The following is a 14,050-nucleotide window of genomic DNA, read 5'->3' as shown; positions in this document are numbered from 1 at the left end:
TTTAATTTTAAATTTTATTTATGGATTCCCCAAAGGCCGAGGCCTAAGGGTGCGTTTGGTAAAACTTTGGTTGGTACGATCTAGAACAGGATCGAACAGCTGGTTCACGTGGAGCAGCCTCATGCCAACCAAACGCTACTCCAGAAACAGAGCACATTTTTGTGGAAAAATGTGCCAAACTTGGTGCATTCTTCAAAATGTGTATGGATCACCATGGTCACTTTGTACGGTACGAAGAGTCCAACCCAAAAGCGTATGCACGTGATCATTTGGGAATAAAAAAGATGTTCCCGCCAGGTTTCACTGTGAAAAAGTGAAACTGCTCGGTCTGCTCCGGCCTCGAGGCCGGAGCAAGCAGAACATGTTCTGGCCGACCCAGAACAGGTGCAGTCACAACCAAACGCGCTGTTCTGGTGAATCCTGTTCTAGTTCGTACCAACCAAACGCGCCCTAAGTCGAGGGGGTCTCCGTTCATGGCTTACTGGGAATATATCTGCAAAATTATAACATACAGATTGAGAAGAGGAAGGGTTATAACAAATGCATACTGTAGAAATCAGCCGTACCATTCTTTACTATGTTATAGAAACTCTGGAAGGAATGAAACCAGCGGGTTCGAAGCGGGTGTTGGCAAAGATGGTACGGACACGACACACAAAGCAATGACTATTTTGGGTGGTTCTAATGTCAGTGGGGAGAGAATTCCAGGTGGCAGCGGTAACAAAGAGGAAGGTGGCACGCGAGTAGCTGTTAGCCCTGGCAGGCGGTACAAGTTGGAGAGGGCGCCGCGCGCTGGTGGAGAGACTATAGCCCAGCTCCATAAGGACAGTGGTCTGGTGGTTGGCCAGGTGATGGAGCTCCCGGAGGCACTGGATGTGTCGCCGCCATGCCAGGCTGGGCCATTGCAGGTGCGCGAACAGAGATGCCTTCGGTTCATTGGCGGAGGGAAACACACCGTACTGTCTCAAGACGACAAAAATGGTTTCTCTAGACTTGGAGAAGATGCTTGGTGTTCTGTAAAGGCGTGCTCCTGCCTCGGCACACACCCAAACCACACAAAGGACCAGCTCACGACTATCAAGAGAACTCTGTTAGAAAACTCTGGCTCCAAGCCGCAATTGCTTGAAACCTTTCACCGTGTGCAGTCTGCGACACAAGACACATGCCATTAAGGCACTCCTAGATAGCTCCCAGATCGACGTTATTGGCCTTGCAGAGACATGGCTGGATGAGACTATCAGTAATGGAGAACTGGTCATCCCAGACTACTCCCTCGTGAGACTTGACCGTGGGCGCCCAGGAGGCGGCGTGGCATTCTACTATCGCTCATCTCTTGCTCTCCAACCTCGGCTGGAACTTGCGCAGGATGGCCTGGAAGTTCTTTGGTTACAGACAACGAATTCTGGGACAGCCCACCAAGTATTTGCTTGTGTCTACCGCCCACCAACTGAGCCTATCAGCTTTTGGACCCGACTAGAGAGAGCGCTTGACGGAGCCTCACGGATAACCCCATCGTTAACTTTCCTGGGCGATTTCAACACGAATGCCAGACCGCCTGGTATTGATACCAGCAGGACACACTATCAAACTCGCCATCTATTTGACTTGGCAGGTGCATATGGTCTGGCAAACCACGTGGATAGTGCCACGCGCGTGACGCCCGACTGCCCCCAAGGTACCGTAATCGACCTAATCCTAGCCCGTCCCGAAACAGTAGCGATGTGCCATGTCATTCAGTGCACGATCAGTGACCACTTTGCAGTTCTTGCCAAGCTGGACATTTCCGTGCCCAAGCAGTCGACCAGTAGGGAGGTTCTGCTATACGTGAAACGTAGAGAAATCACGTAGAGAGCAGGTGTCTGGGTTAGAGTCTACGGCTTCGCGTGTTTTGGCTCCAGATTTCTACGCGGAGATGGGGCTCTCTACGTTGTGGCACACGCAGAGAAAATGCGTACGGATTTGCTGGGTATCGATCAACTGCATGCAGAAAACTGCCAAATATGGAAGGGGAAATTCCAGTACACATTCCACGTGACTTCTCTAGGTGAAACGTAGAGCAGAACAGCATTTCTTTACGTTACGGGAACGCGAAGAAAGTTCGCGTGATTCTTTGCGTCGCGTTCCCAAAACGTAGAGCAGAACCTCCCTAATAAGCCGGGTACATCCACCCGAAATTTCCGCAACATCAATATAAACGACTTCCGAAATGACCTTAATGCTGCAAACTTGTATGCTTTTCCTGCTCAGGCTAACGTGGATGAAATGTGGCAAGACTGGCATTCAAAGTTTATAAGTGTTCTGGATCGCCATGCTCCATTCAATTGCAAGCAAAGCCGGAAACGCCCAAGCGAACCACCGTGGTCGGACAGAGAGCTGTATCAGCTCACTATGCGGAAGAACAGGCTGCACAAGCGTTGGCTATCGGACAAAACTTGCCAGCAGGCCCACTCAACATTCAAACAGGCCCGGTCCGCTGCATCAAATGCCTACAGGCGTAAACGAAACGAGTTCTTTCGAAACAAGTGCGCGGAGAACACGGGAAGCCCCCGTCAGCTATGGTCCGTCATAAACTCCGTTACCGGTGAGAAGGCAGTCTTGCCTGTTCATATGGTGAAGTAAAATAAAGAAACAACAACAACAACAACAACCGGTCGCAAGCGGACACATCAGGAGCCATCGTGTGGTGTGGAGGCGATTACGTCTGCTTTCGAGACTGTTGTCACCGACATCACTCGGCCATCCGAACTACTCCTGCCTGCCGGACCCCCTGCAGAGCATTCCCTAGTGTCCTTTCCACCCGTCACAGTGGGTGCTGTGGAGCGCTTGCTGCAGCAAGTCAACCCGGCCAAAGCTACTGGAAGTGATGGAATCCCGGGTCTCCTAATCAAGTATCGTGCTGATATATTAGCGTCATCTCTTACCACATTGTTTAATGCATCATTATCCAGCGGCGAAGTTCCACAGCAGTTCAAATTAGCTCACGTTGTTCCACTCCACAAGTGTGGTGATCCCTCTGTTCCCAAAAATTTCCGACCGGTATCACTGCTACCGATAATGTCCAAAATCCTTGAGAAGGTCGTGCACAAATCGTTGGTGGAACCTGTCGCACGGATGAACATCTTGCCAGTGACCCAATTTGCGTTCCGTCATGGGCACTCTACGGAAGATTCTCTTGCCCTACTAACTGACAGAGTCAACACTGGGCGAGATGACGGTCTAGTTGTGGCAACCTGTCTTCTAGATATGTCGAAAGCCTTCGACAAAGTCAAGCACAGCATTCTTATCCAGGACCTTTTTGACATTGGCGTTACTGGAGGAGCACTGACTTGGTTCAAACATTACCTGTCAAGTCGCCAACAGCAAGTGCGTACTGGTACCGGACTCGGCAGGGTTGTTACATGCACCTGCGGTGTTCCGCAGGGTTCGGTCCTGGGGCCGCTGCTCTTCAGCATATACACTAGAGACGTACCGCCGGTTACCTGCCCGACTATGTCAATCAAGTTTGCAGACGATATAGCCTTGACTTCCACCCGCCGCAGCGCTGACCTCGTTTCTTCTGAGCTCACAACAGCCGTCTCTAACCTAGCTCGCTGGCTAGCCTCCCGTGGTCTCATCCTCAACGCCACCAAGAGTCAGCTCCTTGTCTTTGCAGGATCCAATGGCCAGAGTCCCAACGTTGTGGTAAAGTGCGATGGCATACCCGTGCCAAGCGTCACCAGTGCCCGCTACCTTGGCATCATCTTGGATGTACGCATGTCATGGCAGCCCCAGGTCGATGCGAGCATCACGAAAGCCAATAAGAAAATTGGAACTCTGTGGCGGACACGAAAGTCGCTAACACTTGCTAGCCGTGTGCTGTTCTTCAAGGCAGCTATCATGCCGGATCTACTGTATGGGTCCGTTGCGTTTAGCCCAGGTCTCACTCAGACCCAGACCGACCGGCTCCAAGTAGCACAAAACCGTGGGGCAAGAGCAGTTTATGGCCGGCCGGGGTTCTCTCGTGCCTGTGATCTCCTGGAACGCATGCAGGTGTTCAGGATTGGAGAAGTACATTGGCAGAAGGTGCTGGTCTTTGTCTGGAGGTGCATACACGCCAGTGCGAGTCCATCCCTCCAGGAGGTCTTCGTACGCTGCGCGGATCGTAGGACGCGCCTGGATCTCGCCCTGGGGCTCCGTCTACCAGCTACACGAACCCGCGCGGACGATCTCGCCCTGCCTCCCGAGGTAGTGCCCTTTGGAACGTCCTACTGGATGCCGTCAGAGTACTGTCGTCTCTCAGCAGCTTCAAAGCTGCCGTCGTACCGTATACCCTCCGATCTTCCTGATGTTATGATTAGAAACTTGCCCTGAGACAGCTTCCTGTCTGTGATTGATTTTCACTGTTTACCATTATTATTTGCCATGGCGACCCCCCGCAAGTCCGTAACTGGCAGGGCAGGGTTGGGCCTTTCATCCTCCCGATGTTAGTAGCAAGTACTCTCGTTAGCAGTAACTGTTAGTACTTTGTTTGTTTGTTTTTTTATTTTATTTTATTTTCTTTATTTTATTCTCTTTACCAGGCGTGGGCCATCCCCTGGACAAACAAAATGGGTGCCTTATTATTATTTTTCTGTTTCTGTTTTAATGACAGTCCACTGCACGCCTGAAAAAAGTACTTCGTTCATTAGGCGGGTTACAGAACTATCGACTTATCGTTCGCTGGCTTACTTGCAGTTTGAAAACGCTTCGCTCTTCATTGAGATATCTACCATTCTCTCTTTTCTCCTTATTTTCTCCCCAACCCTCCTTACCTGTTACATAATAACATATGAGCCAGGGACTACAGAAACCACCCTATGGCACTTTTTGGCGAAAATTTTTTTTTTCTCTCAAAATGTTGGTATGGTATGGTAATGTGCTCAAACAAAATTTCAAGTTGATCTGCGATGGTAAAATGTGCCTAACCACCTATTTAATAACGGCATATCAATTGAGCGATATAGAGCAAATTTATGTACACAGTATGTAATGTTCTTTGTATATCTTCATTCTTGCTAGTTAGGCAGTTCAAATGTATAGTGAACTATTCCCTCAGCTTCATCCAGTGACGCCTGCGCGCCGTCCACTAAATCTCGGTAGTACTGCCGCTCCTCTTGTGCTAGCGATGTGTGCGAAAGCAGGGCCTGGACACTACATTCCGTCTCTTCCTCTGTACGGGCGACACAAATTTTGTACCGCAGATTGTCACACAGTGCGCATACGTCTGTCCTTGGCTTCATCACTTTGATGTGTGCTGCCTGTCTCCTCCAAATGTGGCAAAATGGCGTGTAATGAACAGGCGAATACTGTGTGACGGTCTTGGTGTAGATGTTGTATGCAGACTTCTTGTTCTGGGATGCTGGTAAATATACTGGAGGGTCCTCAGCACGACCTCGCTCCGCTGCAGGTTGAGGTAGACCGTACATGTTAGCATAATTATGACTAAATAAACTGCACTACATCCTGCTCTATGTCTGCTGAAATGGCCAAGTGCTCTGGTGTTCTCCCAGTCAAGCCATGTTGTGCCAGTTGAACGACTCCTTTGTTTGCCTTTTTTGAAGGCGCTTCATTACATGACTTCCAACACTGCATGAACTGCCATGAACACGTCTTTGCACAACTCGTAACCACGTACATGATAGCGGAAATAGAAAGGTCGATCGCCACCGCCAGTCATCGACTTTCGCATGCTTGCAGTCAGTGCGCCCAGAACAAACTGCTTGAACTGTTGAAGCGCTTTTTCGATTCTCGCAGTTTAGAGACTTCAAATATGTAGTCCTCGAGCTGCTGCTCTGGGATGACTTTCCAATGATTCTTCGACTTGCATCCACAGCCTCTCTCAATCCCATCGCGTATGTCCGAGGAGACCACGCTTCACCTGCTCCGTCGTCGGTGGCTCAGGTGCGGGGGTTACGGGTATCTGGTTCGTCATCCGATTCCGAGTAGTCGGTGTCACTCTCCGCGTTTGAAATTTCCGAGCTGCCGGGGCTTGGCGTTTTCGACACAAAACTAGCAGCACTCGAGCTTGCTGTGACTCCACACGTCTTCTTCTTAGGTGGCATATCATCGCCGTCGCTGTCAGCATCGGTGTCGGAATCGCTCGCGGACGACTCGCCGACTCAGCGCTGAATCCGTAAAAATTCTCGTCGTCCGATTCAAGCGCCTTCGCATCAGGGACTACTGTAGTCGACTCCACACAGAATCGAGCTGCGTCGTCTACTAGATGTTGTAGCCATAATCAATCAAAGTAAGTGGAGCCTCATGAGTATACTCGACAATCGCTCGAGCTCGGAATCCTTCCCCGAACACCTAACAAGAGGACAGCTCTTGAGTCTTGTCAAAACAAAAGTGACGAGTTCTGCGCTTCGCGTAACTTTGAGTCACGTGACTTTGAAACGTCATAACTTGATTTTGATATCAAACGTCGTAGGGCGGTTTCTATAGTCCCTGGCTCATATTCGCTACCTTGTCATTGAGCATTTGTGCTCGTTTGGATTTGCGAATTCAAATAAAGTATACATACATACATACATACATACATACCGAACTCGAAAGCACTACAGCCTACTCTAGCCAACTGACTACCGCAGTGAAAACGTCTAGCTTATACCACTTGCATGCCAAGAACTCCATCAGCAGGCGCGAAAGAAGGTGAAGACAAAGTCTGTGACTTGAAAGTGTGACCCTAACGAAAGTCACAGCTACATGTAACACAAAACGAGAGTGCATGTCAGTGACACGTGCGACCTTCTGAACATTCTCCCCTTCCCGATATGTTGAAAAGTAACATCGAAAAGCATATCGCAACTCAACAAACAAATTTCCAATGCGACAAAAGCATTATTCCGAAAAGCTGTTGAAGAAATACAGCATATGAACAATGTGAACACATTCAAGAAAATTAATAGTGAATCAAACTTTCCTTGAAATCAGTTTCACGAACGCCTCCGGCTGGGTGTTGTCACCTAGCCAATGTGACACCAGGGGCTTTAGCACAAGCCAAGCGGACATAATCGCATGATAGGGCGTGTCTTCTCCTTGCCGCCCACAAGCACCTTAGCAACTATTACATGTCCATCAGACTCAGGAAAGACTGCCGTGATTCTTCCCAACGGCCAGTGCCCTCATGGCATGTCAGGATGAAGAACTAGTACCATATCTCCAACAGCCAAGGCCCGATTGATCTTGATTCACTTGTGACAATGGCATTGTTCCTAATAGCTGTCGAACAAATACAGCAAATGAACGCGAATCGCTACCCATCCTACACCGAGAGTCTTCATCGTCGGCAGGCTTCCATCATTGAGCTCCATTGCAGACAGCCGGACCTCCGCGGGTATCTGGGCTAAAACGGCAGGCGTGTCATTCAGCCACTTCCGTGCCTTCATGCCGGCTGCAGCCCAGATCAGTGGCAACTCTTGGTACATCTGCACTGCCAGTTTGTCGTTGGCTACTGAATCAGGAGTAGCTTCCATGTATGTTGACTTCAACATACCATTGGCGCCTAGCGGGCGAGTCGACAGGTAGTTCGATGCATGTTCCCGCGTCACAATAGGGGCGTTGGACGGCGAAACATTCAGGCCAAAGACCAGCCGCTCAAACTGGTAGCCGTCTGGTTGAGTATGTCTCTCCGGTGGTCGCCACAAGAGACGCAAGCACGGTTGGTCCTCGGAGTGATTTCGAATCTGAACGTACTTCGAAAATTACATCTCCCGAATATCACCGACGATGGTTCCCGAGTTGCGCCGCAATCCAAGCAGCACTTCCAGTATCTCTCGCTGCAGCCTAGGGTCCGGCTCTATGCAGTCGCTGAATACCATGCTGTAATTGTCGGGCAGTTGTGACTTCTGGCCATTCCACTGAAGATGAATCTCGTACCCAGCCCTGTCGAGTTGCCGCATTGACTGCTCAACTTCAGTCTTCACACTGCGGTCCTTCATGTGCCATGAAGGCTCAGGGCTGATGCCGCCTTGATCAACTTCCCGTTGCAAACAGGTGTTAAGCCGGTTCAGCTGTACGCCACAGTAGGTGCTGTTGGCGCGGGTTGGTCGATCATCATTGTTTAATACTGCTCCGATACATGTCCAACCTAATGGCGTTCTGCGAGCTAGCGGTTCTCCTGGCTTGCCATTGACTTCCTCCCAGCAAGAATGCAATTCACTATGATCACTGCCAATTAGAAGGTCCACTGATTCCTCGGTGAGAGCCGTGAAGCGAACACCTCGCAGGTGGTCCCATTGCGCTGCCGCATTCGCCCAGTCAACAGCCTTCAAGTTGCTTGCGATGCTTTCAATAGTTAGCGCCGTTAATTTGGACTGGAATGTTCCGTCAGCGCTTTCCACTGTGATGTTGACCGGCGTCGTGACGAATGTTTCCGTCAACCCGCTCAGAAGAGAAACTGATGCCTGCTGCGGTCTTCCTGCCACCCTCAACTGGCCGGCAACTGCAGTGGTTATGTAGGTGGTAGTGCTGCAATCGTCCAACATAGCGTTAACCTGTATCCGTACTCCTTCATGCACAAGCGACACCGGGAGGATGCGTACCGAGACCGATGGTACTCCACGTGGCCTATCTTCTCCCAGATCCGGCTCCCCTTCCGTGATGTTGCATGCTTGGATGGAGCAATTAATAGAGGCTGGCTCTATTGCAGATGTTGTTGCCCCTCTTGTGCTGATTGAAGCTGTGGGAGTGCTTGACGATGCTACATCACTGCTCATGGCTGCTGCAGACAGGTTCCGTTTCTGCTGCGGTTGACGATCATGAAGCAGCTGGTGATGTGTCTGACTGCAGCCACTGACACCGCACTTCCTGTTTCTGGTACAGGATGTCCCTCGATGTCCAGTGCCAAGGCACCTATAGCAGAGGCCTTTCTTCTTTGCTGTTTCCCACGGCCTGCTGGGCGACTCGCTCTTGAAGATGTCACACCTCCATGTGTGATGGGGCGCATCACATACTGGACACTGGATTTTGGCAGCGCTCTGACCAGAGGCCAGGAATGACGACGCGTGGGCTCCGGAGCTGCCTCCGAACGTTGGCCGACTTCTTGCAGGAGCTGGTTTAGTCGGCAGCGCCGCTGCATGATGACCATCCGCACAACTGACTCCGTGGGCCATCTCCGCTGCTCCAGTAGCGAATTCTGCCTCAAGGGTCACCCATTCCAACAGCGTTGGTGCACTACTGGGTTTCGTGTTGTTGTGACGCCAACGGTTAAACTGGGTCAGCATGGGCATCGGCAGCTTGTTTTGCAGCTGTCGGAACAGAAGACCATGGCCCAGCTCATATTCCTTGCCTGCATCCACCATGTTCACTATCAGTACATCCAGCAAATCGGCGAATCTCTGCAGGTCTCCAGGCCGGCCTGTCCGGAGGGCGGGGAACGACTCTATTTCCTCAAATTGGAGGTTTGTCTGTCTCTGCTCGCCACCAAATTTCCTGTCTAAAAGGTTAACGGCGGCTTCGTAGGCATGGGCCCAGTAGCCTAGGCTCTCGATGGCCACCAATGCCTCTCCACCTAAATACTGCTTCAGGTGCAGGAGCTTCACCTCCGGACATGAGTTCGTCTGCCCAACACAAGCCATGAAAGCTGCTCTCCAGGCACGATAGGCTTTCTTGTTGCCTGTAAACGTTGGAATTTGTATGGGTTTCAGCCGGCGGAATATCTCGTCCGATGACTGCTGATGCCGCGTTTGGCCTGGTGCTACTGATGGCACTGGTACTGGTGCGGCAGTTGACCCTGCTGGTTGCAAACCATGGCCTGTGGAGCGGGCGGGCTCCACAGACTAGCTGCTGGCACAGTGTGCACGCCGGCCACACCACTGGCGCCAGCCCCCTGCCGAGACGCAGATGTAATTACTGGCGACTGAGTAGTGGTGTGACGGGTGTCAACGGATTGCTGGAATAGCGTGGCAGAAGCGGCGGCCTGCCGATTGCGGTGAATAGCGTTGCAGGTACGGATGATCCAGGCAGTCGGTCGATTGCGCTGCTTCCGCTGACTGTCTGCTGGGATGCAGGCATCTCTGGCCTCATTCCGTTTGCGCTGTTTGCGCTGGCAATCTGGAGTGCTAACGTTTCAGCCGGTGACACAGGTAGGTTGCTGGTCATGCTGATCGCTCCAGTGCCGTTCGCGCTGTTTGCGCTGATCAATCCCCAAGGCGCTGATCCTGCAGTTAGCGCAGAGGTCACAGGCTGTGCGCTGTCCGCGCTGGTCTGAATTTCCGACGCGTGCACAGGCCCGGATCCAGGCGGCCTGCCTATTGCGCTGAATAGCGTTGCAGGCTCGGATCCAGGCGGCCTGCTGGTTGCGCTGAATGGCGTTGCAGGCACTGGTGCAGACTCTGGATCTGACGCATGTGGTGCGCTGCTCGCTCCTCATCTGGGGAACAGCCACGGACAAAGGCGGACCGCTTGTCGCTCTTTTCGCGCTGTCCAAGTGCGCGGTGGCGCCAGACTCTAAAGCGGCAGCAGCTGGCGCGCCGCTCCCTCCAACCTGCGCCGCAGCCGCGGACAAAGGTGAGCCGCTTGCCGCTCTGCTCGCGCTGACCTGGGTGTTAGATGGAGTGAGCGCTCTGCGGACAAACGGCGTCTCTGGTCGCAACTCATCCGTGCCCATGGTGACTTTCGGTCCGCTTTCGCTGACCGCCTTGTACTTGTCTTCGCTGACTTCAGCAAGACCGTACTCCGTTCCCCGGTGCTGGTCTGCAACTTGCTCTGACCGCCTGACCGGCTCGTCGGCTCGTACGTGTAGCCATGGTGGCCGTAGTCGTACGCTAGTCCACGTGCAGCAGTAGACAGTCCATGCGCCAAGGCCCTTGAGTGACCGATTTTCATTTTCTCGCGGGAATCGTCGCCTCCTAGGCGCCGCACCTGCGGACTTGTTTTCCGTTGATTTCGCCTATCTCCGAATGGTGAATATTTCAATGAAATTTGCTGCTTAGAGCCCTTCTACAGTCCATTTCAAAACTATAGACGCGTAGGGTTTTTGAAATATTTCAAATTTGGCTGGAACTTTTTGAGAATAGTTTTCGGAATATTGCTCAGGACCGCTCCACAATTACTCTCATATAGTTTCTAAACGATTGGGTAACAGACGCCCAATTTGGAAAAATGTATGCACAAAGTGATCACAGATTTTATGTGGTATAGATGCTGGCATAACGGTTTTTGCCTAGGTACGCGTCTATAGTTTTGAAATGGACTGTAGTCTCGTCAGGATACCTTTTCTACACAGGAGAGATGGCTCGGAGTGATGTAGACACCTATGGCCGTGCCCTGGAAAATTATTTTTTGAGCTTGCAGTTCGTGAGCAGCCACCAGGGACGAATGTCTCACTTTTGTAATTGCTGAAACGAAGAATATGGTCACCATTTTCACACCAGGTAAGGCATTTACCCATCGCGGACACTAAAGCCGCTTTGTGGGGTGATAGACCAAAGCTTTATCTTTCGAATGCACGAAAAATTAGAGTGATACCTATGTGCCGCACAATTGCACCCGAAATAAACCACGCACAGGCAATATTGTGATTTTATGAGAAGAGACAATTGGTCATGCTCTAATTCGTCATGAACTGTTGTGTTACTTTTCAAACACCACTCCGAGTGAGCATCTACCAATCCTTTATCAATTTTACAGGGACATTTGAGCTTAGGGGATAGAGGTGGGATATTTCACCAGCTGAAGTACTTGTTTTTTTCTGAATTTGTTGAGTACTAGGTTGCATAGTGTAAATATGTCAGTATATGTGTATGATTGTGGTGAAATTCTGAGCATCTAATTATTATAGCCACCACAGCACTGGTGCATGCCCATTATTAGCTAGATCCTGCTCTCTGACATTTTTCTTGCATTGCACGACTATCAAATTCGTCGAATGAAGTGAAGGAGCAAATTTGTTGCTGCTGATTAAGTTAACTGCATCAATTAACTGCATCAACTCTGTTTTCCTCTGCTGTTCTTCTTTCAGTGTGGTGACTTCTGATCCATGAGGCAATGGCATGAAGTCAATAGTTTGCAGTATGTGCAATATGCGGCAGTCCCTCTGTCAATGGACCTGTGACAGCTGAAGCCCAGATGTCGCAGTTTGGTGTCTATGGCCAGCAGCAATCTAATGTTGTTGCACCTTTCCTTCCACACACAGCAATGCTGAATATGTCATGGACAGACATCGCTAAACTGCCTATTTGAAGAAGCATCGCAATTCTTGTCTGCCAATAAACAACAGACTAGCCAGCTATAATTACAGTTTGGAGGTCGGAGACGCGATCCCGTGAACATATTGCGCCAACTGCAATGAAGAAGGCCTTAGCAATCTGGATGTATTACTATTCTCGTGTGGATAACTATGGCATTGTGATCCAAGTCATGCGGACTATAAAATGCCTTAGACGTGAGATAGTGAAGGGACTGCAATTGACCCTGATGACAGCAAGCCAATAGTGGATATGAACCACACCGACAGCATCATTCTGCACACCAGGAGAATCCAATACATATAGCTGCCAGCTCTGATGGTATAGACCTGATAACTTGTTTTGTTACTCTAAGATTGGTATAGAGTTATACATGTACTAGTGCAATCTCTATCCATATGCGTAATGCACTGTATTTGTTTCCGGTGACTGGAGGTAGTTTATCATAGCACTGTTTTATGACCTGGTTTTGTTGAAGATGAGCATTATCCAGTTAACTTGTTAGGTACCGTATCAGTCAGCTCTTTCAGCATTTGGCGTTGTGTCAGGGGTGGTTGGCAGTGTCGCGGGTCATTCCAAAGTCCGCAAAGGTGACGTTCTCGGCAACGGAGCGACCCAGTAGGCAATTGATCACCGATAAATATGCTGTCATTGGTATCATGGTGCACCACAATGGCATATGGTGTGAATATCATTATGTTATTCTTCAGGGAGTCCTTGTCGTGTAGCTTGCGAAAGTCATTGCATACGTTCATTACATGCATAATGCATAGTACTGTCTGTACACTCAAGTTTCAAGTCCAGTCCATTTTTTGGAAATATGGGCTGGACACTAACGAGGGCCTGGTGACGTGTTCATAGAGTTGAGTTATGCCAAATGGTGCCATTCGCTGGGAGTGAAAGCCTTGCCCCCCGCCTGCAACCTAAAAATGTTTCGAAAATACTCAAATTCGACGACTGCTGAGAATCTACTTGAAGTAGGAAGCTGCCGGACCACAGTGAAACAAGTCATCTGGTTGAAAAACGGAATACACCATTGCATTGCCACGGCTAAGCGAAATTTTTAGGCTCACCACACAGGTAGCGAAATGCCAAAACAAACGAGCCATAGACGAAAAACCATTTTCCAAAATTGCCCACCATTGAGAATGCGACTCAAAAAGTACCCGCAAACTGCCCAGTGCGGAAAATGAAAAGTCAACTTTTAGACGACTTTTTCGAATCTGGCGCATGGACTGTCCGAGGCCTCAACAGGGCTTGAAAGTAATGACGTCAAAATGGCCAGGGAGTAGTAAGTTGACATCAGATTTCTATATTTGGATCCACTAAGGTGTGACTTGCTATTGCCTAAGTATGTGGGTGCATAGCAACCCACTCATGTCGCACGCAGGTGTGACTTTTATTTCGCCATCAGTTGTAACCCCGCCCCCAGTAGCCAAATCAGTCAGTTTCACTGGCTACATCACCATGCTGTGGGTAAGACCGCTTGAAATGTGCTTGGATCCATACAAAAACTGGATCGAAGTGGATCCAGTTTTTGAATTTTTGAAATTGTTGCTATGCTGTGACGTAGCACTTTCAAGCCCTACTGAACTAATACTTCTGCCGTGCGCGTGCAGGTAGCTCTGGGCTCCAGCCCAACTGGGCATAGTGCTTGCGGCAGGTCCGCTGTACCCGTACCCGACCTCCGAAGCTACTTCGCGTCGAGCCCGGACTGGGTGGGGCCGCTGTGAGACGCCCAGGTAGTCAGTTTCCTCTGCGTAACTACGTACCTGCCCACGTACATCCTCCAAAATGCTCTCGGTTGCGGTGGTGAATTGTTCCTCGAGCAATTCCGCTTCCCG

The 14,050-nt window shown here is 50.3% G+C and overlaps 1 protein-coding gene across 1 annotated transcript; it reads right to left on the bottom strand.

Moving 5' to 3' along the window:
- Positions 1-7,721: 7,721 nt before the first annotated feature.
- Positions 7,722-9,596, bottom strand: LOC135812833 (uncharacterized). The gene has a single exon (XM_065326048.1). The coding sequence runs from the start codon at positions 9,594-9,596 to the stop codon at positions 7,722-7,724; it is 1,875 nt and encodes a 624-aa protein (XP_065182120.1).
- Between the last annotated feature and the right edge of the window lie 4,454 nt (positions 9,597-14,050).

The sequence above is a fragment of the Sycon ciliatum genome, chromosome 3, assembly GCF_964019385.1.
Source record: "Sycon ciliatum chromosome 3, ocSycCili1.1, whole genome shotgun sequence".
Taxonomy (NCBI): domain Eukaryota; kingdom Metazoa; phylum Porifera; class Calcarea; order Leucosolenida; family Sycettidae; genus Sycon; species Sycon ciliatum.
The sequence above is the reverse complement of the archived record's forward strand: the minus strand, read 5'-3'. Positions and strand labels throughout refer to the sequence as shown.

What these genes read in the sequence shown, in the direction of transcription:
- LOC135812833 (XM_065326048.1), bottom strand. Translation starts at nt 9,596, where the DNA reads ATGGCTTGTGTTGGGCAGACGAACTCATGTCCGGAGGTGAAGCTCCTG.